General features: G+C 44.9%; 1 protein-coding gene across 2 annotated transcripts in view; it reads right to left on the bottom strand.

Annotated features, from left to right (window-relative positions):
- The window catches only part of LOC135221793 (putative uncharacterized protein DDB_G0279653), a 98247-nt gene that overhangs the window by 31144 nt on the left and 40745 nt on the right, over positions 1-26358 (bottom strand). For both annotated transcript variants that reach the window (XM_064259646.1, XM_064259647.1), the window contains exon 3: positions 25948-26071. In XM_064259646.1, the coding sequence (XP_064115716.1) occupies positions 25948-26071 (124 nt within the window). The remainder of the gene's footprint in view (positions 1-25947; positions 26072-26358) is intronic.

The following is a 26358-nucleotide window of genomic DNA, read 5'->3' as shown; positions in this document are numbered from 1 at the left end:
ACCTTCGTCCTTTTACAATAGGAAGACTCACTTCTTGAAGGGAGGAATCTGAGTCTTTTGTGAACAGAATGGTGTTCGCCCAACCTTGGAATGCCTCCGAGGAGGGATCCAAGCCTCTGTCCGATTGATCGGGGTGTGCACCGCAGGATCAATGGTCAGACCTCTGGACCAAGTACTAAGAGAGAGGGCAAGCGTATCTCTTCGTACCAGCAAACAAGAACAAGTTCCTATTTGCAAGAGGCAACATAAAGTTATGGTTTGTCTCTTGTTGGCATTTCACTTCCCCCCCCTTGTAGGAGGAAGTGGTGGATATTCGCTCCCATCCCTAGTGAAAGGGATAGGATGGGGCTCTGTCGAGTAGCTCACCGGCATCTCGTCCTTATCCAGCAAGGTGATGACCGTATCCCTCTACCCACAGGTAGAGGGGGAGAAAAAGATAGGAAGAGAAGCCAGTCACTCTCTCATTCACTTATCTATTCTTACAGTCACACCAGGACTCGATGCTGTTCAGCCTGCTAGGGTCTGGGTTAGCTACACAACGTGTTGAGCAGCCACCACGGGTCCCTAAGGAAAATGATCCAAGGAACCTGTGGGCAATATCCAAAAGGTAGAAGGAGGTGCCAGTGGTCTGGTTGTACAGACCCCTGCCTTCAGTACCTGCGCCACGGAGAAGTTCTTGTGTAACTCGAGGGAGTGTACTTCTAGGTCATCTTGGTGCTGACGAAGAGTCTTCAACACTCAGCCTGGGATGTCGAGTTTCTTCAGAAAGCGTGGTCGCGCTTTCACAGGACAAAGCAGCATCTCCTTCGCATCGAAGGCGGTGAAGTCCATTAGGGAGGGGATTGTGAAGGACTCTAACCGATCGTCAGAACCGAAGGGTTCAGAGTCTTCGCTACGAATTCGGTACGAAATCGAGCGTCACGAATCCCCATCCCCTGGATGCTTGACTTCGCAGGAAAAGTCATGCAATTACCTCAGAGGAAAAGAAGGGAATGGTCGTATGACCTATCCCTCTTCTCGACTTCGGTGATGTCCTGTACCCATACTGGTCTATCCGTCTGCAGCGAAGTTGTTTTTCTCTGGTAGTGGATAGGACACCGACACTCAATGGTGGGTGTCGATGTATGGGTACTGTGACAAGCCGTTAGGACGAAGAAAAGACTGTTATGGAACAACCGAACTAAGTCCACAGTGAAGTTCGTAACAGACTTGGGCGCTCTGACAGCTGCCGACTGACTGCGTTCGGTAGGAGGCAAGTTGTCCAAGCACCCGAGCAAGTCACGTGACCTTCGCCTTAAAAGGGTTATGCCAAGAGACTAAACAAATAATTTGTTCGTCACCGATGCCAGAAGGCAAGGTGATGACTCTCTTAAGGCATGTGCCAAACAGGCGAAAGTCAATTGCCTTCTAGAGACCGAGGTCCCTGATGGCAAGATATCTCATAGTATAGTTGATTCTCGGCTAAGGAGAAACAACACTGTGTCGTTGAAGACGAAGGTGTACAGAAAATGCAACCTACGTCTTCACAGCTGAACCGAGAGAAGGATTCTCAAGATTCTGAACCTGTGCTACAAAGACTGAGAACGCTAACCGCTATTCATTGCTGTCCGGTGAGGATCGTAGTTTTGCAATAAAAGCGGAGCGCTTTTCAGTAATGAAGACAGGGAAATACTGCCTGAAGAACTGCTTCTCATGGGCTGAACATTTGGAAGTAGAGCTGTCAGGTCGGAGAGTAGGCGATGTCTTCTGACATATCTGTTAATTCGGGGCGAGCAATGAATAATTGCACACCTACGAATACGAGATATTTTGAAGACAAACTCAGATGTCTGCAAAAATCATTCGCATTATCGCGGTGCGATGCAGCGGGTGACTAGTACAGACTTCTGTTACCGTGCGGTCTAAACAAAAGATGAAAGAGTCCGAAGAGATATCTCTGTTGAAAATTCTCGCAATGTCGAAGGCGATGAATCAAAAAAAAAAATCGAGCGTCACAGCAGTAGATGGTCCTTCATTATTGCGAGAATCCCCGTTAATCAGAGACCTAAGTCCATGATTGTTGGGCAGAGATACGGTTCGGTAGTCAATCAAACCAGGGGAGAGAGAGACGTAACCGACCGTGCATCTCCGAGACCTAGCTGATACTGAGCCGCTATCAGGCAGGCAGTTCAATACGCAGTAGCTCTCGGTGACTCGTCATCCTGAGTTGCCAGGTAATCCATTATTCCACGAAGGAATGCGTTCGGCTAGAACCATCGAGCATAAAGAATACGCTCGAGTTTAATTATTTAACCGAACGGATTTCGGTAAATACAAAACAGCTGATTTGGTGTTGTCATGACAATACCAAGTATCTAAATCGAAACTGATAACTGCTGGAGGTTGCAGGCAACCCCGAGTTGCAGTTCAATTAAGATACAATTCGTCTCGGTCACAAACCATAGAGTTAACTACGGTATGCGCCTACCCCCCGGAAAATTCAACTGTTAAAAGAATCAATGTCGCGAGGGTAATATACGTAGTATATTTGTAGGTTCTGTACACGACCTCCATCCTAAATTCTTTTCCTCTCGAGGAATGAGAATAAGGATTGGAGATCGACCGCCTTCGTCTCTAGTCAAGAGAGTGAAGAAGTCTTTCCCAAGGAAAGCTTCAATGGTGAACAGAATACCGAAGACGATAGTTCAAGCCAAACTGGAAGTTCCGTCCGTTCTTCTCTATTCCAGGTTAATCGCCTACTGTGAGATACTCTTCTTTCCGCAGCAGTCTTCTTCCAAATGCTAGAAATTACAGGAATTCGAGCATAAGCGAGGTTCCCGATTATCGTGTAACAATTATCGGGGATTCTCGCTCACTTTGGACCGTGGTCTCGCCTAAGTGTTTGGAGATCGTAAAAAACTCGAACACTCTGAGTGCGCTAGAAATTCCGTAGAATTCTAAGCACTCTGCGAAACCCCCCACCGAATTCGTCAAACGATATCGGCTGGTGATCCTCTCGATTCCCATAGAAATCGAGAAAGGGGCAGGATCCCTCCTCAACGACCGGGGCTTACGTCAGGTAGGACCCGAAGGTCCCCCCGGTAGCGCAGCCCCTAACGTGGGATCTTACAGAGAAATCTCTGTAGGATCCCTCCCCTTTCCCTCGTAGCCGTAAGGAGAGAGGGAATGGGGGAGGAATTGGATACTGGCTCGCCTTCCCAGCAGAACTAGCAGTTGGAGAAGAAAAGGAGCAGCCATCGCCTTACGGCGATGGCCTCTCAGAGCCTGGGAAAACGTATCGTCAGGAGAAAAAGTTTTCCCGAGGAGGGTTACGAACTCATACTGTAGGTAAGGGTCTGCCGCCACTGTGAACGTCGTCTGGGTGGGGCTGATCGACACCTGACAGGAGAGAGCCGATACCGTCCTCCGACTCATTCCAGTCCTCGTCGAGGTCGAAACCTCTCAGGAGGACCGAAGGGGTATTCAAATACGGTGTCCGCAGACACGTAGAAACGCCTCTGTCGCAGTAGAGGAGGTGAAGTAGCTTGTTCGACCGGCCAGAACTGAGAGAGCCTTCTTGTCCGAGACGAGAGACTACCTGTCAACACAGTCGGCAAGCTCCGATCGCGGCAGACCCACCGTCGATTTGGGTTCCCTCTCGGGCCCCAAAACGACTCGAGCCGAGACGTGGCTCTGCTGGTGGGAGCGGCGATCCTTCCCCGAGGTCGTTGTGCTGACGAATCAGCGCCATAACCTCGGCAAAGTTCCTCTGGATCTCGGAAGTCACAGCATTTTGCAGAGTGGGACCGTTAAGCCCTTCGAACAAGAGCATATTCCGAGAACCTTCCTCCTAAGAAGGGGGAACAGCGACAGCCCTCTCGGTCTTCTCCATCCACTTGCGCATACGTCCTGCCGGTCCAAGAACCGTGCCTGGCACGTAGGGTCGTCGTGGTGGGATCATGAGGGGCGCACCCATCACGATCACTCCTCAATACCTCGCTCCTCCCGTTGTAACCCGAGGAGGTTGAAGGTACGGGAGAGGCAGACCTGACGCTCCCTCCTCGCTCGCTGGCAGAACCAGCAGGCTTGGAGGGCTGCAGGCGATCGTCAACCCGCGGTGGCGATCGAGCTGCAGGCCTGGTCGAACCGTCTCGCTGTGGAGAACGGCTGGACTGAGCACAGCGGCCCCGATCTCGAGTGTCAGAAGAGCTGGTGCTGGTTGCCGTACCCGATCGCTCTCTGTGAGAGCGACGGTCAGGCGACCTGCAGGCTCCACTGTCACAGTGAGACCGGTGCTTGTCCTCACGGCACGTCACGTCGCTGGTTCCGGTCGTGGCTGGCACCGGCGAACGGGAGACCTCTTCCCAGCCTCAGCCCGTGGCCGGTCGTGGACCGTCACGTCCCCGGGTAGCCAGCTGGTCGCCGCGAGGAAAAAGCTGGTCTGGTGAGAGTCGCGTGAGCGGCTGTCACCAGTCTTCCCGCCCCGTGCCGTTAACCTGACGCTGAGCGGACTCAGAGGTCTGGTTCCTGGCTGCACGGTCGCTGTAGGCGACCGTACACTCGGTACCTCCCGCGAACGAGAGGCCGAGACGGACCCTGATGCAGTGGCAGAACCACTGACACCAGGCGAGGAAGTACCGGTTAGCCGGTACCCCTCTGGTCCCCGTAGTCTTCTTCCTTGCGGAAGAAGAGACGGGCCCCGCTCCCGAAGGAGCAGGAGGACCAGCGGAAGGAACCCTCCCGTCCCACCGAGGTGAGACGGGTCCCGAGAAGCTCCCGAGGGAGACTTCTTAGGAGGGAGGAGGCAACCTTCTTCTTCCTCGGCTGTGAAGCCTTAGAAGTCGAAGGGGAACGCCGGCAGCCGACGTCATGAAGAAGATGAAGACGACGACGACGACACCCTTCCTCCTCTTCTTCGTCAGCTTCCTCAGGACAGACGTAAGATCTGCTATCCAGGGCGGAGCCGGGGCTGCTGTAGCCGAAGCCACAGGGCCCGGACGCACCTGTACAGACAGACCAAAGTCTGGGGTAGTACCACACGAACAGGGACGATGTCAGCAGGTATGGGCATCTCAGGAACAGCAGGCACAGCCAGCACAGCATCGGTAGGGACAGCCAGCGCAGCAACGGCAGGGACAGCCAGCGCAGCAACGGCAGGGACCCCAGAATCGGCAGGTACGGCAGGCAGCACCGGAAACACAGGAAGTGGAGCAGCAGCCAGCAACATCCTGGTACCAGCGGCAGGTCCAGGGCGAGCTCTAGGGCAGCGGATGGTCGCGGCAGCGCGGCAACCACGAGCGGCGGCGGCGCACCCCCCCTCTCTGTAACGGCGAACGGCACTTCACAGCGGCTGTAGGCAAGACTGTTACCCCCACGTGAGGCGAGTAACACCAGGTGAGGAGGGACGTCGTCACCTGGAGCGTGGTCACCACTCCATGGGTGACCGCAGTAGGCCCAGACATAGAACCGCAGCCCCAGGGACACTAGCACGCCCTGCAAATGGAAGGACGCCCATACCTCACCAAGGTCCACCCTCGTGGCAGTAACACCTGCGGAAATAACAGTTAGTAGCGATTAGTCGGGGGGGAAGGGGTAACCCCTCGCGCGGGGGGGGTGAGCCTCTCCGAACGAGTGGAATACCCCGAATACAATTGTACATCGGGCACCGAGCGCCCTCCCCCGCCCTCGACGGATCGGGCGAGGAGAAGAACGCCGATAACCTCCCCCCCCCCCAAGGGGAAGGGCCATTTGTGGAGCTGAGCGGGGGGGGGGGGGTGTTTCTCGTTTCCCCACCCCCGCACAGCACCCATGTACCCAACAATAATATAAGAGCCCGAGCGCAATCGTGCCCTCGGCCCGAATGCAAGGGCATAAGGATCAATTCCCTGACTGAGCGGAACTTGAACCAATAAATATTGATGCAATCAATAATAAAAGGAATAAAATGAAAAAGAATCTTGCATTACGATTCACTTCACAATGAATAAGGGTCTCGGATCGAGCGCATTTGCGCCCTCGGTACCGAGCGCAAGGGTAAAAGGATCCATTCCCGATTATGAATGGAAACCTTGATCCATAATGAATTGATGCAATCAAAATATATATGAAAATGAAAAAGAATACTGCGCTTGCGATTTCACTTCATACAAATAAAAAGGGGAAGGATCAATTCCCGGGAAATAGCGGAAACATTGATCCAAGTAAACAATGCAATCTCAATAAAATATGAAAATGAAAAAGAACTGCACTTGCGATTTCACTTCATTCAAATAAAATGGGGAAAGGATCAATTTCCGGGTAAGCTCGGAACTGATCCAAAATGAGTATTTGCTACATCAAAAATAAATATATGAAAATGAAAAAGAATACTGTACTTGCGATTCCACTTCATACAGAATAAGTTTCGTGCCGAGCGCTTTCACTCGGCAACGAGCATACAGGTCAAAAAAATATAACTGAAAAGAGCACTTACTTACGATTTTCATCTACACATTTCCAACCAAAATATACGCTCGGAGCGAGCGCTCTCCCGCCCTCGGCACCGAGCTACACAATACGAGGATCATTTCTGGGAAAATGAATTCCCGCACTTACGCCCTTCGTCCCGGCCCGGCACTCGGGTAATCGGAGGGTGTGGAGAAACCAAGATCCTTTAATTCACAATTGAATTCAATGGAAATAAATATGAAATGATTGTACTTACAATTCAGTTTCACTAGATAAATAGAAAAAGAAAAACACAACCATGCGAAAGCAACGACGATGAAGTGGGCAGAGAGCGATGATACACGTCCACATGCCAGCAGGCCGAAAGCAAAAGTGATTTGTTTACCTCCCAGTCGCGCGCGCGCGCCTGTCGGACAAGCAGTTAACTACCGAACCCCTTGTTCGAAAGCTTACGACCTATCCAGCTGCCGCTAGTACCTTCCTATTGTAAAAGGACCGAAGGTTTGTATGCCGTGTCGGAACAACGGCCTATTTTAGTAGATAAAACTCAAGAAAACCCCACTAAAAATTTTATACCTGGTTTTTTAAATAGTTTTATCACAGAGTGCATTTTATGATGAAATTGATTAAAAAACCAGGAATATCTGGATATTTCTCACAGAAAAATACTGTGAATAGGCAAATTTCCCACGAATAATGGGTACATATGGTCTAGAGGGAAATCCGCAAATCCGTGGGTCCACAAATACAGGGGGTCCATTGTATGTTTAAATTCCACGAGACAAGTGTCGCATTTCTCTTCTTCGTATCAAAGGATCTAATTAAGTCCGAAATATCTTGATTAATGGATAAATTGATACCTCTGTGCCTGAACACTGAGGCAAGCATCGCTGTATCCTTTTATAGTCTAAGAAATCTCTGTTAGAGATGTTCTAGTAGAAGATTCTATTGCTTTTGCACCAGTTGCAGAATATGGTCCATTGCTTTTGCACCAGTTTTGGAATATGGTCCACTTGGTTTGGCATACATCAGATGACAACTTACATCTGCATTTGGAAATAGCTTCCGAAGTCCCTCTCGAAAACCCTTTTGCTCTGAGAAGTCTTTCGATAGTTTGTACCTGTCAGAGCCACAAAAGAAAACTTTTGATGAAAGTAATTGAAATGGAGCTGTCTGAGAAGCTTTCTCTTTTGAGGTAGAAGTCTTGGAAAGTCTTTCGGTAGACTCACTAGTTCTGGAAACCAATCATTGTTGAATGTTCAATACTTACCTGATCATTGTGAATGGAAAAAAAGTGTAGCGAAAATTCTCAGACTAATTGAATGGCATCTGTTGCCCATGCTCGAGGATCCAGAATTGGGGACCAAGAAAGTGGAAGTTAAAAGTTTTTCAACATTGCAAATAGGTTCAACATCGGTGTCCCCCGGTTTCCAAAGGTCTAAACATACCAGTGGATCCAAGGTCCATTCTGTCTGAATGACTTGGTTCCTGTGGCTCAGCTGGTCTGCCAAAACGTTCATTCTCCTTGAACAAATCTGAGCATCAACAAAGTCTGATTTTGTTTAGCCCTACGAGGAGGTCTCTCGCTATCCTTATTTGCTTATGTAAGCTAGAGCAGTTTTGTCCGAATGGACTCCAACTGTCTTCCCAGACACTACCATGGAAAAAGTCATCAGGCCAAATTATATTGCTTTTAACCCTTAAACGCCAACTGGACGTATTTTAACGTCAACATTTTTTTGTCTCTCGGGTGCCGACTGGACGTATTTTACGTCGACATACAAAAGTTTTTTAAAAAATTCGCGGAAAAATATTTTTAGGCCTACCAGCCGAAAACTCTTGAACCACGCGCCTTGGGGGATGCTGGGAGTTCACTGATCAAGGTGTTGTTTTGTTTACAATTGTTACGCAGGCGCGCAGGCGCGAATTTCTTTCTTGCCGCACTAAAAAGTATCTGTGACACATCTCTGAAATTATTTCGTCACTTTGACATAATTTTTGTACCATTTTAAATTAGCCGTTACATGGAGTATTATATTAGCCGTTACATGGAGTATTATTTTATGTAGAATACAACAAAAAAATACTCATGATTGTAGCTTTTATCAGTTTTGAGATATTTTCATATAAATAACGATAAGTGCCAAAATTTCAACCTTCGGTCAACTTTGACTCTACTGAAATGGTCAAAAAATGCAATTGTAAGCTAAAACTCTTATATTTTAGTAATATTCAATCATTTACCTTCATTTTTCAACTAATTGGAAGTCTCTAGCACAATATTTCGATTTATGGTGAATTTATGTAAAAACTTTTTCCTTACGTCCGCGCGGTAACTCTTCCGAAAAAAAAACATACATGCGATTATTGTAATGTTTGCACCATTTTAAAATTAGCCGTTACATAAAGTTTTATATATAGAAATGTGTGCAATTTCATGCACAATACAACTAAAAACAACCCATGGTTGTAGCTTTTATCAATTTTAAAATATTTTCATATAAAAAATGATAAGTGACAAATTTTCAACCTTCGGTCAACTTGACTCTACCAAAATGGTCGAAAAACGCAATTGTAAGCTAAAACGCTTATATTCTAGTAATATTCAATCATTTACCTTCATTTTGAAACAAATTGGAAGTCTCTAGCACAATATTTCGATTTATGGTGAATTTATGAAAAAAATAAAATTTTCTTTACGTCCTCACGATAACTCTTCCGAAAAAATCATACGTGCGATTGTGGTAATGTTTGCACCATTTTAAAATAGCCGTTACATAAAGTTTTATATATCAAAATGTGTGCAATTACATGTAGAATACAACAAAAAATAATTGAAGGTTGTAGCTTTTCTCATTTTTGAAATATTTGCATATAAATCACTATAAATAGAAAAAAATCCACATTCGGTCAACTTTGACTCTACCGAAATGGTCGAAAAATGCAATTGTAAGCTAAAACTCTTACAGTCTAGTAATATTCAGTCATTTATCTTCATCTTGAAACAAATTGGAAGTCTCTAGCACAATATTTAGATTTATGGTGAATTTAAAAGAAAAACTTTCCTTCCCTCCGCGCACGGATTCTCTGCCACAAATCTCCAAAATGCATACGTCCCATTCTCGGAATATTTGCTCCGTTTCATATTAGGCATTTCATAGAGTTTTATATATGAAAATGTGCGCAATTTTATGTAGAATAAAACGAAAAATATTTGAAGGTTGTAGCTTTTCTAATTTCCGAAATAATTGCATACAAAAAAAATATATACAAAAATTTGACATTCGGTCAACTTTAACTCGTTAGATATGGTCGAAAACTGCAATTGTAAGCTAATACTCTTACAGTATAGTAATATTCAATCATTTGTCTTCATTTTGAAAGAAATTGGAAGTCTCTAGGACAATATTTAGATTTATGGTGAATTTTTGAAAAAAATATTTGTTTACGTCCGCGCATTACGAATTCATGCATTATTTTGTGATAATATTTTCTCTCTGTTGCTTTTATCGTTTTACAATGTGTTATATACCAAAATGATCGCAATTTAGTGTACATTACAACATAAAAAAAGTAACTTGTTACCTTTAACCGTTTTGCGCACAGCGCGATTTGAATACAATTATATATGAAATTTCGTTTTTGCGCTATCATATATCGCATTATTTATATATGATGATAATTTTTTTCATTTCTGATGGTTGCATACTAAACTTCAGCCAATGACAAAAAAAGGAGCCAAAAATGAACTCTTAATCTTGAAAACTAAGCGCCCTTCTAGTAACCTGTCTCTTGATTTCCACCAACACAGGTGTTTCTTGATTTCCTGGGTGATCGGAAACTTGAATGAGTCGGGGTGTCTTTTTCTGTCCCATTTGTATCTTAGATAGAATTGAAGAACTCTTAGATGAAGTCTCCCTAGGGAGACAAACTGCTCTATTGAGGCCAATGTCCCCAGGTTACTCATCCAGACGTTGGCCGTGCAATACTGAAAATTCAGGTATCTGTCTACTTTCTGCAGACATGACTCCACTCTTTTCGGGGAAGGAAAAGCCCGAAAACAAAGAGAGCTGAAAGTCATTCTCCTGACAATGAGTCATCTGTGATTTTTGGTGATTTACATTACAAATCCTAGTTCCTGTGCCAGTAAAGTGTTTTCCGAAGGTCCTCCACACATTGTTACTTCGATTTTGCTAGAAGAAACCATTCATCCAAGTAGAAAGCTATGTTGATCCCCATTAGATGGAGCCAACCTGCTACAGGAGCAAGGATGCATGTGAATACTTGCAGGGTGGTTGAAAGCCTGAAGCACTATGCCTGAAACTGAAACACTTGGTCCAAAACAAATCTTAGAAAATTTTGGGATTTCAGATGGATGCTAAATTCAAATGTGTTGTTTCCATTTTGAATTTCATCTTTTGGACAAAAACATTCAGGGCATTAAGTCCAAAACTCGTCTCCATCCCCCCTGATGACTTCAGCACTACAAAAAGGATATTGTAGAACCCTCCCTCCAACTCTTGATCTGGGACTACATACTTCCATTGCTTCTTTCTCGAGAAATAAGGGCACTTCCTCCTTGAGAGCCAAAAATCTCAGTAAATTCTCGGAGTAAGTGATTAAGGCACTTCTTAATGGTCCTTGACGAGAACCATACATTGGCTGGGGTTCTGGCAGAACCTCTTTGACCCCTTCCTTAAAAGGAATAGGACTGCAAAGGAGATGAAGATTTAGAGGAAACGTGTTTCCATAGCTGTCTGAATGACTTCATTAGTAAATCCTGTGTCGACTTCTTCTGTAGCTCACAAGAAATCCCATCTACTTTCATCTGTGGAAACAGACCTTCTCTCGATAAGAGGTGAAAACAGAAGGGCCAATCTCTGAATTGATGTCACTCCTTTTGTGGTAAAAGACCACCATAACTTCTTCAAAACTCCCTCTTCTTCAAAACTCCCATGGCATAGGAGGCAGCTAGTTCCCAAGAGCCATCTCTAACTCTTTTATCCGCACATAAAAATACATTAAGGAGATCCAACGAAAATTCTACTGGTAAATTAGGATATTCCTGGATTTTGCGAGCCAGAGAGCCTATCGTCCAGACAAGGAAACTCACAATTATCAAGGCTTTAAAAATATTAAGAAAATGGTCCACCTCAGCTGATGAGAACATGGTCTTGGTTGCAGAGAAGGCTGACCTCCAGGTAGAATCTATGAGACTGGAGAAGTCACACCCAAGGAAGGAACTTCTTATCATGTAGTATGAGTACCTTCTCTTCAAAAGACGAGATGATGGATAACTAGAGTTGAATTTACCCAATTCTCTCTTTTCTGACATACATTTCTCCACTTCTTTTAGAGCCTTCCTTGCTGAAATAGAAAGCACCATCTGTGTTACATAAGCAGACCCTGCAGGCCGACTACTTAATTGTAGACTCGACGCTGAAGATGAAGGTATTGCAGGAGAGAAGTAAGTTGGGTAGCTCTGTGTAAATAGCACAACAAGGATGCGTAAGCAGTAAGGGGAGTCTTCTTCCACTTCCTCTTCTTCCTCAACCAAAGATACCAGAGACATTGTTAAGTCCCTCGTAGCTGAGGACAGCTTCTTTACACAACTCAAGATGTCGTCCAATTGCTGCTTAATCAGTGCGAAAGAGGGATCCAACAACCTTGAAGGTTGTTGTATAGGGGCTGGAGCTGCGGACTCGTCTAACCGACGCCAAGCTATCATCTAAATGCAAGGACTGACGCTGTCTTTCTGTACAAGAAGGCTCAAATCCAGGTTTATGATAAGGAGCTCTGGCGGCAAATACCGTCAAGGAGTGAGAGGGTGCTAGAGTGCTAGCGAGCGCTCAGGTGCAAGTGGGAGCAAGCTGGCGCTCGGGAGCAAGCAGGTGCTTGGGCGTACATGGGCGCACGCAAGCACTCAGGATCATAAGACTGCTCGGGCACAAAAGAGCACTAACCTGATGCATATGGTTGTGGCGCTTCACAATCACTTGACATTTGTCTGAATGTTCACTGGAAAAACTATCGGCTGTCTCAAAAACTACACAAGGGAACAGCTTCTCTCACTCTTTTACAAGGTACCTGAGGGGTGCGAAGCACTTCTAATAAACTTTTCAACGGTCTTGACTTACCACTGTTGTGCCATTGGTACCTCTGTTCCAGACTCGAATTATGGAAACTAGCCTTAAGACGATGCATTTCACGAAATACGCCTTTCCACTGACTATCTGTCGACACCTGGGCATTTGCAGCAGGTGCGAGTGAGGGACAGACTCCCCGGGGGCAGACCCCACAGACCTCCCTTGGGCTTCCGGTATAGCTTCTCCCTTGTGCAGGGGGGTATGCTAATGATCTTTGCCTGGGAGAATTGGCGGGCTGAGAAGCCAGCTCCTCCACTGTCACTTCATGATCACTCACAACACTTTATTTTTCATAAAAGCTTTTACAGAAGCCCCAATTTGAGCCACTGTATTCACTAACATGTCAAAATTTTTCTCAAGAATGGCAATGGCATTGGGTTCAGGAGTGTGGGAGCTGGGTCCAGGATTAGGCGGAAGAGAGACTGGACTATTAATGGGGGATAAAGCAGAGAGAAACAACAGGTAATTCAGCAGGAGATTTAGCCAATTCCTGACTTCCTAAATTCTTGTCCCTAGCAGTTTCTTTCCCCTTTCTGTCTTTCTCTAGTTTATTCAAATGAGTAAGACTTTCCAATCCTTACACTCATCACAAGTCATACTAGCTGAACACACAAGTCTCCAGCAAGATGTACATTTAGTGAGCAAATCATACTTTGCTCAAGCCATTCTAGTATTGCAGCCTGTGCTGCAATAACGAATACTTGTCGAACTTGTGTCAGAAATCTTTAAACTAACATGTCAAAAAGCAAGTCTTTGTCTAGAATAGTCCCTACTTTCTGAGAAAACCCTGTATATCTAATTGCCAAAAAGCTACTGAAAACAAAATACTTAACAAATTTGCAATAAAATCAAATAAAATCAATGAAGAGAATTTCAAAAATAACAATGTCGGAAATTGTATTTTTCCTAACTATACAAACCTGAGGTCCTTTAACAATAGGAGGGTGCTTAGCGGCAGCTGAACCGATCATAAGCTTCAAACAAGGGGGTTCAGTAGTTAACTAATTGTCCGGCAGTTGGCGGTCAGCTCGACTGCAAGGAGAGGAGTCACTTTGCTTTAGGCCCAGGAAACACAGAGGGGTGGCATGAGGTCAGGTTTGTGTAGTTAGGAAAAATAAAATTTCCGACAAATTGTTATTTGTTCCGATGCGTATACAAACCCTCGGTCCTTTAACAATAGAAGACTCACTTCTTGGTGGGTGGAATCCAAGTCTTACGAACAGACTGGTGTTCGTCCTACCTTGGTTCCCTCCCTGGTAGTAAGAGCAGAGGGAGGGATCCTAGCCTCTGCCCAGCTGATCGGGGTGTGCACCGCAGGATCAGTGGTCAGACTTCTGGACCAAATTTATAAGAGGGAGGCAAGTGTACCTCTTATAAATAGCAAAAGGCAAGAACTAGTTCCTACTTCACGAGCAAAAATGAAGTCATGGGTTTGTCTCTTGTTGACTTCCACTCCCCCCCCCCTTGTTGGGGAGTGGCAGATAAACACTCCTATCCCTACTGAAAGGGATAGGATGGAGCTCAGTTGTGTAGCTTACCTGCATCAGCCTCCTGTTCAGCGTAGTGAAGACCTCGGCCCTCTGCCCACAGGTAGAGGAGAAGAACGAAAGAGGAAGAGAAGCCAGTCACACTCTCTTTCACTTGTCCATTCATGCACTCACACAAGGATGCGATGCTGTTCTGTCCGCTCGGGGGCTGGGTAGACTACACAACTTGTTGAGCAGCCACCACGGGTCCCAAGGAAAAAAGTGTCCAAGGACCTGTGGGTAATATCCCGAAGGTAGAATGAAGTGAAGGTGGTCTGGTTGGCCCAAACCCCTGCCTTCAGAACTTGCACCAGGGAGAAGTTCTTGCGGAACGCAAGGGTTGGACCAATACCTCTGACTTCATGGGCTCTCGGATGAAGGGTACGGGTGTCGTCACTACCATCTGTGTCGTACGCCCTCCTGATCACCTCACGCAGCCAGAAATAGAGTGTTCTTGGAAACTTCTTTCTTGGTAACCCCGGTGCTAACAAAGAGGCGTCGACACTCAGGCCTGAGGTGCCGAGTTCTCTTCAGATAGCACCGTAGCGCCCTCACAGGACAAAGCAGCATCTCATCCACATCATTATTGGTGAAGTCCTTCAGGGAGGGGTTCGTGAAAGACTCGAACCGGTCGTCAGGGACCGAAGGATTCTGAGTCTTCGCTACGAAGTTCAGGACGAAATCGAACGTCACGGATCCCCATCCCTTGGAATGCTTGACATTGAAGGAAAGACCATGAAGTTCCCCTACTCTCTTCGCCGATGCCAGGGCCAGCAGGAAGAGGGTCTTGAGGGTCAGATCCCTGTCTGACGACTCTCGGAGTGGCTCGAAGGGTCTGCGAGTCAAACTCCTAAGGACAGAGTCACATCCCACCCCGGGGGGCTGAGTTCCCTGGGTGGGCAAGACCTCTCGAAGCTCTTCATCAGGAGGGAGATCTCGAAAGAGGAGGAGATATCCACACCTCGCAGTTTAAGGACTAGGGCCAGGGCAGCTCTGTATCCTTTAACTGCGGAGACGGAGAGGAGCTTCTCTCGGCGAAGGAAGATGAGGAAATCCGCTACCTGCTGAAGAGTGGCTCTGAGTTGAGAGAGACCCCGTCCACGACACCAACCACAGAAGACGGACCACTTCCCCTGGTAGACAGCTGCAGAGGACTGTCTGAGGTATCCAGCCATCTCTGTTGCTGCGCTGTGAGAAAAGCCTCTCGCTTGCAAGAGATGGTGGATAACAGCCAGCCGTGAAGACACAGGGACTCGACCGACTGGTGGTACCATTCTACGTGTGGCTGGCACAGGAGGTTGTGCCAGGGGGGAATCTCTCTCAGTGCTTCGGCAAGCAGAGCCAGCAGGTCCATGTACCAAACAGTGTGCCACCAGGATCATCCGAAGATTTGTGGTGATCAGCGCCCTGCTGATCACTTTGCGAATCAGACAGAACAGGGGAAAGGCGTAAACGAAGAGGTTGTCCCACGGGTGTTGAAGAACGTCCTATGCAGCTGCCCATGGGTCCGGCACAACCGACTAGAAAACCTGGAGTTTTCTGTTTTGCAGGGTGGCGAACACATCCATGACAGGACGCCCCCACAGGTTCAAGAGCCTTCCCGCCATGTCTAGGGTGGAGGGACCACTCGGTTCCTATCACCTGATCCCGACGGCTGAGCTTGTCTGCTACCACATTCCTCTTGCCTGGAATGTAGCAGGCTGACAGCTCTACAGAGTGTGCCACGGCCCACTCGGGAGGGACACTAGGGGCCCCTGCTTGTTGACGTACGCCACTACCATGGTGGTGTTGCTCATCAACACCACCGAGTGTCCCACCAGATGATCTTGGAACTCTTGGAGAGCGAGGAACGTTGCCTTGAGCTCCAGGAGGTTGATGTGAAGGTGCTTGTCGTGATGGTCCAACACACCTGCAGTCAGCAGGTGTGCGCCCCATCCCTCAGTCGATGCATCTGAGAACAGCAACATCTCCGGGGGGGAGTGCGAAGAGGCACTCCTCTTACGAGGTTCCCGTCGTCCAGCCACCAGGCTAGGTCCTGCCTCACCTCCTCCGTGAGGGGCACGGGGAAGAAAGGAGGGTCTCTTGCCTGTGACCAACACTCCTTTAGTCTCCACTGAAGAGACCGCAGGTGAAGACGCCCGTGAGGGACTAGCTTCTCGAGAGATGACAGGTGACCGATCACAACCTGCCACTGCTGAGCTGGTTGCTCCTGTAGAGACAGGAACTGTCCTGCTGCCTCCCTGAACCTGCTGATCCGCGAATCTGCGGGGAAGACTTGCCCTGGTTCCGTGTCAATCAGCAGGCCCAGGTACTTCATCCTCTGCTTGGGCTCGAGGTCTGACTTCTCGTAATTCACTACGATCCCCAGATCGTGGCAGAATTCGAGGAGTCGATCTCTGTCCTGCAGCAACTGTGAGCGGGAACTCGCCAGGACTAACCAATCGTCGAGATACCTCCCAAGACGTATCCCTACCAAGTGGACCCAAGCCGACACTAGCGCATATGATCTGGTCGGTCCTAGGACCGTGCCAGGTTCGTAGGGCGTCGTGGCGGGATCCTTCCGCTCCGTGCCTGGATCCTGGTGCCGAGCAGACTCGGTTGCCTGGGTCTTGACTGTTCAGTCACCCACAAGTAACCGTACACTCGGTACCTCTCGAGAACGAGAGGCCGAGACGATACTTGGCACCAGGCAAGGAGGTACCAGTGCTAGCCGGCGCTCATCCGGTCCCCGTCGTCGTCTTCCGTGCGGAAGGAGAGAAGGGCCCCGTTCCCGAAGGAACAGGAGGACCAGCGGAAGTCCCAACTGTCCCACCGGAGTGGGATGGACCCTTAAAAATCTCAGGACGAGCCTTCTTAGGGGGGAGGAGGCTAACTTCTTCTTCGGCTGTGGGGCCTTAGAAGTTGAAGGGGAAGCGGCAGCAGACGATGACGACGAAGAAGACGACGACAACACCTTCCTCTTCTTCTTCTTCTTCTTCTTCTTCTTCGTCAGCTTCCTCAGCACCACCGTCAGGTCTTCATTCCAGGACGGAGCCGGGGCAGCTGCCGAAGCAACAGGGCCCGACTGCACCTGTCCGGAAGGACCTGGGGTGGGGGCAGCAACACCACGGGCAGGAACGACGGTGGCAGGAACTGGTACCGGCACTGGAGCGGCAGCATACTCAGGAACAGGAGGCGGGGCAGGAACCAGCGGCATCCTCTGCACAGGAGGCAGGTCCAGGGGAGAGCTCTTGGGACACCGGAAGTCAGGGGCTGAAGCAAAAGCGGCAAAACCAGGTGTCGGCGTCACAGCGAGCATCATCACCTCCGGCAGCGGCGCCTGCACAGCAGCTGTCAGGGTCACCGTGGCTACGTGCTGGGTGTACACCAGATGCGGCAGAGCAGCGTAGCCAGGCGAGGACACCGTCGTGGTAGTCGTGGTGGTCGGCCGTAGGTTACCGGCATGGCCCCCCTCGCCAGGTGACTCAGCAGCCCCTGAACCGTCGGTGTCCCTCGGAGCCCCAGTGAGTACCGGGCCCGTCCAAGATCGTCCCCCGTGGCAAGCAGATCTGAGGAAGGAAAAGTCAGGTGAGTTATAGGGGGGGCTCTCCCCTTGCCCGGGGGGGACAGTTCCCACCCCGAGCGAACGGAGGACCCCGAGTACAACCGGATGTCGGGGTACCTCGGCCGGCCCCCTCCACGCTCGACTGATCAAGAGAGAAGGAGTGAGAAACCTCCCCCGAAGGAGAAGGAGCCATACGAGGGAGCCGAGATGGAGGGAGAAAAGAAGAAGACATGTCCGTAACCAAGGGCGTAGCCGGAGAACCCTCCGACGACTCCTTGGCCGGCTTACGCGGCTTCTTCCTCCCCCCTTAGCGCTCCCACTGCTCCTACGACCAAAAAATACATACATCACATGTCTCAGTGCGAGAGCATTCCTGCCCTCGACACCGAGTACAAAACTCATGAGGGTCAACCTCAACAGAGGACCGAAAGGCCTCACACTTACGACCCTCCACACCAGGGCACAATCTGCGGCTGATGGGGGGGCGAGGGGGTCTCTCCAGCTCTTGGGATTCCATTTTGAATCACAATACTCACAATAATCACTGTATGATACACAAAAACACACACGTACTTACGTATATCCTTGCACAAATACACACAGTAAAAGAGAAAGAAAAAAACATTCACGCAGTGACATAAACAAAGCATACGACAAGAAGCAGGCAGAGAGGCCAGCAACACGTCCATCAACCTACGCAGCCGAAAGCAACGTGACTCCTCTCCTCGCAGTCGAGCTGACCACCAACTGCCAAACAAGTAGTTAACTACCGAACCCCCTTGTTCGAAGCTTACGACTGTTCAGCTGCCGCTAAGTACCTTCCTATTGTTAAAGGACCGAGGGTTTGTATACGTATCAGAACAAACATCACTGCTGCTCACGACCGTCGCCAAAGAGCCGGTATGGAGAAATTGGTTCTCTATGCTCAGTTGATCCTTTCTGTAATGACAGCTATAAGAAATAATATTGGATAGGGTAGCGTAAAAACAGAAAAGAGAGAATAATCAGAGTACAGTGAAAATAACGAGAGAGAGAGAGAGAGAGAGAGAGAGAGAGAGAGAGAGAGAGAGAGAGAGAGAGAGAGAGAGAGAGAGAGAGAGAGAGAGAGAGAGCGCTTTGGTGTGTGAGTCAAATTTAATCAACAAGCATAGACATAACAAACCATAGTCACAGGATGTTGGCGAGACAAGAAAGCGGTAACAACCATAACACCATCGCGATAGAAATCTTAAAACCGCCATAAAATCTTTGACCTGTGACCTTGCACCAGACTCACTCAGCTTCTATCGATAATGAAGCTCCACCTCCAGGAGGAGATATTAACATGTTAATTAATTGACTCCACCTTAAAGAGGAGGAATTAACATGTTAACCCCACCTACAAGGGGATGGGGTAAGATAAGAGAGACTCCACTCCACAAATCAAGAATCTGTTTGGGCAGAGAACTAGAACATACACAGCCTTAGGAGGTTGGGCCTAATTCGATCCTGGGGTAGCTGACTGCAGAACGCCAGGAGAGAAGAGAGGACCAGTTGCCATCGTACAGTAAAGAAGCAAGACTTTGCCAGTGGTCATAACCAGATTCTTAAGTTGTAAACTTTGCTTTTGTAACTTGTATTCTTTGCAATAGTAAAGAAAAAACTCTTCCGTTTGTCTCATTCAAACTCACCTGAGAGACTAATATTATTACTAATCCAGAACTACTAATTAAGGAGAAATATAAAGTCAAACAAAGAACCAGATCGCAGAACGAATTATCTAGAAGAAACAAGCAGGTAAGAGAACATACACTCAAACACTCTACTAACACCATAACACACTTTCCCGAAAGTCGGCAGGGCCATTTACCTACATTTTTAAAACAAAGGAATCGCTATTGCGAATTTCAGATTTTTTAGCAGCCGGTACTTCCAAACTTTTAGCTATGTAATTAGTACTTGGTAAGTTACATTACAAAAATTATAATTATAGCTCACACAATATCAAAACAAATAAGAAATAAAATAAGTAACAAATTCTGAGCATATTTGTTATAAAATATTACATAAATTTACCGAGAACAAAGATGCAATATCGTTTTTGGATTTATAAATTTTTTTTCTAATATTTTTTTGCACTTTTCTTTGCAAAATTACATTTATAACTGACATACTATCATAAAAGATAAGAACTAAAACCAACAGCAACCCCTTGGTATATTTATGAGCAAATTTACAAAAAGAAGTCTTATGAGACAGAGGCAGTACCCTTGAAGTCAAGATCCCAACTCAAGTCTCTCATGAGCCACCCAGTGGATTTTAGCCAGTCTAAAAGTTGCCATTAGTGAATTTATGGGCTACAGATGTAATGGCACCTGTTTCTTGCCTGATTCCCCCAAATCGATGGCGCGTCATACTGTTACTCACCATGAGTCACTGTCGTCCACCCAAAACCTGTTATAGGCAGCCACCGGTTACTGGCATTTCGGTTTTACGGTGCTTGTTCAATATATCCATAACTGGGTTTTACCCTTCATAGGGTTTATAGCACCGTTGTCTGGTTATCGGTGGCTTAGGCTAAGTGCCAAGACCACCTTATAAAATACAAATATGGATATGCATCTTTTCCTTGACTCTTTTAAAGTTACCCTTTACTTTGCTGTCTCCAGTAATACTGTATGTAGTCTTATATTAATATTGTATTATAAAATACAAGCAAATCAACTATGTTTTGGTTTGGAAAAATCAGCTGAGGGCAGAGGTAAGATTATTTTACCGTATTTAACTCAGTTCAGAGCAATTGTCTTGCTTCTATATAGCGTAAATTAATCTCAAGAAACTCTATTCATATGTGACAAGGTTATTTTTGTTATATATCTATATAGTCTAAATTAATCTCTAAAAACTCTATTCATATGTGACAAGGTTATTTTTGTTATATGGATGTAAGGTGCACGACTTTTCCCCCAGGCTGAAAAGAACACGCACATGGAAAAGTTTTTGGTAAAATTCAGTACGTCCAAACTATAACTCATGTACGCTTCTACTTAGTGTTAATATGTGGGCAAATGATTGAATTATTTCCTAAAGCAATCAGAACATCTTTACGATGCTTAGAAATAATAAAAATGATGTGATGAACATGAATTTTTTCAGAAAAATCGTAGATATTTTTTGGAAATAATCATGAAAATTATAATAATTAGGTATGGTGAGCTTGTTTTATACCTAAATTGTGTAGAAATGTTTGCTCTTTCACGTGGAAGCAATAATTTTGATTAAAAAAGGCTAATTTTTTAGGAAGTGCAATTTTCAGATTTTCCAACCTACTTATGTTGACTTTTTGTATCGTAGCTAAGTAAGCTAGCGGCATCGGGTTTGCTTTTTCTTCGAGATTCATTATCTGTTGACCAAATGGCGTCGACTACATTTTCTATGATTGATGTATTTTTTTTTATGAATTTTTCCCAAAAATAACTTACATATGACGCGCCCGACGCGTCATCTGTGCACTTAAGGAAAAAAATTTATTGACGCGGTACGCGTCATTAGATCACGAGAGGGTTAAGTAGTACAGAAAAAGCCACTATTCAAAAAATAGAGAAGCATCTCTGTATGTAACACTATGCTTGAGAAAGGGTCTGCTTCCTAAATATAATAATAATAATAATAATTGGAAAGTAAATCCACAGTAGTGTGACTGTTTGAATGTGTTATTTAAAATATGTAAGGCAGAAAGCTTTCGATGACAAGGAGGACTGTGCATGGCATTGAAAGCTTTCTGCTTTATATATTTTAAATAACACAAATCAAAAACTCACACTAATGTGGATTTACTTTCCCATTATATTGACTCATGCGATTATGAATTTTCTTTGAATAATAATAATAATAATAATAATAATAATAATAATAATAATAATAATAATAATAATAATAATAACAATAATAATAATAACATCTCTCCCATATGTAGGAAGTGCAATACAAAAAATGAAACCATAAACCACATAGCAAGCGAATGCCCGGCACTTGCACAGAACCAGTACAAAAAGAGGCATGATTCAGTAGCAAAAGCCCTCCACTGGAGCCTGCGCAAGAAACATCAGCTACCTTGCAGTAATAAGTGGTACAAGCACCAACCTCAGGGAGTGATAGAAAACGATCACGCAAAGATCCTCTGGGACTATGGTATCAGAACGGATAGGGTGATACGTGCAAACAGACCAGACGTGACGTTGATTGACAAAGTCAAGAAGAAAGTATCACTCATTGATGTCGCAATACCATGGGACACCAGAGTTGAAGAGAAAGAGAGGGAAATAATGGATAAGTATCAAGATCTGAAAATAGAAATAAGAAGGATATGGGATATGCCAGTGGAAATCGTACCCATAATCATAGGAGCACTATGCACGATCCTAAGATCCCTGAAAAGGAATCTAGAAAAACTAGAGGCTGAAGTAGCTCCACAACCCGGAACCCCACACTATAAATACCACCCAGTCGAATTGGAGGACTGTGATAAGAGCAAAAAAAAAAAATAAATAAATAATAATAATAATAATAATAATAATGATATAGACTATACAGCCAACTAAGAGGGGAAGGCAACCACCAAGAAATTCCTGAAGCTGAACCAAGTAAGAGACTCTGGGAAAACATATGAAGCAATCTGGTATCACATAACAAACATGCAACATGGCTCCAGGAAGTCAAGGAAGAAGAAACAGGGAGAATAAAACAAAGATTCACAGAGATCACGACAGACACAGTCAGACACCAACTAAAGAAAATGCCAAACTGGAGAGCCCCAGGTCCCGATGAAGCCCATGGATACTGGCTCAAAAAACTTCAAGGCCCTACACCCACGAATAGCAGAACAACTCCAGCATTGTATCTCAAATCACCATGCACCCAAATGGATGACCACAGGAAGAACATCCTTAGTACAAAAAGACAAGAGGAAGGGAAATATAGCCAGTAACTACAGGCCTATCACCTGCCTACCAATAATGTGGAAGTTACTAACAGGTATCATCAGTGAAAGGCTATACAATTACCTAGAGGAGACAAACACCATCCCCCACCAACAGAAAGGCTGCAGAAGGAAGTGTAGGGGCACAAAAGACCAGCTCCTGATAGACAAAATGGTAATGAAGAACAGTAGGAGAAGGAAAACCAACCTAAGCATGGCATGGATAGACTATAAGAACGCCTTCGACATGATACCACACACATGGCTAATAAAATGCCTGAAAATATATGGGGCAGAGGAAAACTCTATCAGCTTCCTCAAACACACAATGCGCAACTGGAATACAATACTTAAGCTCTGGAATAAGACTAGCAGAGGTTAATATCAGGAGAGGGATCTTCCAGGGCGACTCTGTCCCCACTACTCTTCGTAGTAGCCATGATTCCCATGACAAAAGTACTACAGAAGATGGATGCTGGGTACCAACTCAAGAAAAGAGGCAACAGAATCAACCATCTGATGTTCATGGATGACATCAGGCTGTATGGTAAGAGCATCAAGGAAATAGATACCCTAATCCAGACTGTAAGGATTGTATCTGGGGACATCAGGATGGAGTTTGGAATAGAAAAATGTGTCTTAGTCAACATACAAAAAGGCAAAGTAACGAGAACTGAAAGGATAAAGCTAACAGATGGGAGCAACATCAAACACATAGATGAGACAGGATACAAATACCTGGGAATAATGGAAGGAGGGGATACAAAACACCAAGAGATGAAGGACACGATCAGGAAAGAATATATGCAGAGACTCAAGGCGATACTCAAGTCAAAACTCAACGCCTTAAATATGATAAAAAGCCATAAACACATGGGCAGTGCCAGTAATCAGATACAGCGCAGGAATAGTGGAATGGACGAAGGCAAAACTCCGCAGCATAGATCAGAAAACCAGGAAACATACGACAATACACAAAGCACTACACCCAAGAGCAAATACGGACAGACTATACATAACACGAAAGGAAGGAGGGAGAGGACTACTAAGTATAGAGGACTGCATCAACATCGAGAACAGAGCACTGGGGCAATATCTGAAAACCAGTGAAGACGAGTGGCTAAAGAGTGCATGGGAAGAAGGGCTAATAAAAGTAGACGAAGACCCACAAATATACAGACAGGACAATGACAAACAGATCAGAGGACTGGCACAACAAACCAATGCACGGACAATACATGACAGACTAAAGAACTAGCCAGTGATGACACATGGCAATGGCTACAGAGGGGAGAGCTAAAGAAGGAAACTGAAGGAATGATAACAGCGGCACACGATCAGGCCCTAAGAACCAGATATGTTCAAAGAACGATAGACGGAAATAACATCTCTCCCATATGTAGGAAGTGCAATACGAAAAATGAAACCATAAACCACATAGCAAGCGAATGCCCGGCACTTGCACAGAACCAGTACAAAAAGAGGCATGATTCAGTGGCAAAAGCCCTCCACTGGAGCCTGTGCAAGAAACTTCAGCTACCTTGCAGTAATAAGTGGTACAAGCACCAACCTCAGGGAGTGATAGAAAACGATCACGCAAAGATCCTCTGGGACTATGGTATCAGAACGGATAGGGTGATACGAGCAAATAGACCAGACGTGACGTTGATTGACAAAGTCAAGAAGAAAGTATCACTCATTGATGTCGCAATACCATGGGACACCAGAGTTGAAGAGAAAGAGAGGGAAATAATGGATAAGTATCAAGATCTGAAAATAGAAATAAGAAGGATATGGGGTATGTCAGTGGAAATCGTACCCATAATCATAGGAGCACTAGGCACAATCCTAAGATCCCTGAAAAGGAATCTAGAAAAACTAGACGCTGAAGTAGCTCCAGGACTCATGCAGAAGTGTGTGATCCTAGAAAGGGCGCACATAGTAAGAAAATGATGGACTCCTAAGGAGGCAGGATGCAACCCGGAACCCCACACTATAAATACCACCCAGTCGAATTGGAGGACTGTGATAGAGCAAAAAAAAAAAATTATTATTATTATTACTATTATTATTATTATTATTATTATTATTATTATTATTATTACATATCATAATGATGATGATGATGAGTATTATTACTCAAGCTGGGTAATACGTACATAGTATCTGGGGTAAAATTAGCTTGCAATAGTGAGCATTGGGATAACAGCCTACATGAGACCTTATCTTCACATATAAAACCTGGAGCTGATTTATTTAGACTTTTTGGAAAAAAAGTCTCTCATATGCCATCAAATGTAGTAACTTTCCTGATGTATTACATATACCAATACCTGTTATAGCCAAAATTCATAGTTCCCATTCTTTAATGACCACTGATTGTATTTGAGTGAATGAAGCTATGAACAATCCAAAAATAAAAATTATTCTATAAAATGTACTTATAACGCTATACCTGTAAAACTCGAACTGGCTTTCAAATATACAATATCAAATTTATGAATACTGTATCCATAATTCAGCGATATTCAGTACTAAATTCTGTAAGCTACGTTACTCAAAAGCGCTCGTCATAAACCATACTAACAGAAGAATCCAAATCTAAAATACTGCCATGGCAATGTGCCATATGGCATAGTACTACACATTTCTAATTAAAAAAAAGTATTGTGATAAAATCTATGGTCAGTAACTATAAACTACCCAGTGGGCATGTAAATTGTTAATCCAGCCCATTCTGAGCTGGCATATTGTATGCTTATTGCTGAAATTACTAACTGAACATCTTGACTACTTTAATAATCAAGATATTCAAAACACCAAGATATTAGTCAGTAACTGTAAACTTAAAACTTTAAATTCCCCCAACATATTGCATCAAATAATAGTAACTATGTATATAATTCAGACCTCTCTATATAAAAACAATAAAATATGTATCAAACAACACTGAAAGACATACCAGTGCAACAATTGAAAACTCTACATAGTTGCTTACCTTTTCCAAGCTAGCTTATTGCTTTTATTATACTGGATAATTTAGGAAATTTTAAAATATCACATAACAGGTACTTCAAAATCAAATAAGCAATTTTGGAATATTAGGATGCTTTTCATTAAAAAGTACTTTTTTTATCTACAGTGTGCTTTACAGCATTAAATGTGAACATCTGCAATTCTTATTTACTGCAATATACATATACCTACATAAGTATATACCATTTTGCTTTTTTTTTTAAACTCTTTTCTAATTCATCATTTGTCAGTTTTATTATAAAAGCCAAGAAAATTTAATGAGTTGGAAAATTAATAACTAAATTTAAGGAAATACTACTTAAATAAACTAACCTTTCTTCTGACTAATCGTGCTCCCTGGTGTAGGACGATCTCGAGTAATTTTGCTAAAGTCCATTTTGCCACTTGTTTTTTCATTAGCATAAGAAATTCTTGCAGACCCAGGGGGAGTAGATACCTAAAAATAAAAAAATAAATTTTTATTCATTTTCTGAATAATAATAATAATAAAAGCAGACTGAAGTAGGTACTACTATAAAAAACGCCGAATACAGAACAGTCATTAAAACATTATTATTTGAATAATTACTTACTGTTAATGATAGCTTTTATCTCTGAGCTGATATATCAAATGGTATTCAAACAAAATATCAAATGGTTGTCCAGATGATTGTCTAGTGCACCTATTCTCCACCAGGTGTATTTTGAAAGTTTCAGCTCTTGTCAGAATTCTTGACAGCCCAC

Source organism: Macrobrachium nipponense, chromosome 3 (assembly GCF_015104395.2).
Source record: "Macrobrachium nipponense isolate FS-2020 chromosome 3, ASM1510439v2, whole genome shotgun sequence".
Lineage (NCBI taxonomy): Eukaryota > Metazoa > Arthropoda > Malacostraca > Decapoda > Palaemonidae > Macrobrachium > Macrobrachium nipponense.
The sequence above is the reverse complement of the archived record's forward strand: the minus strand, read 5'-3'. Positions and strand labels throughout refer to the sequence as shown.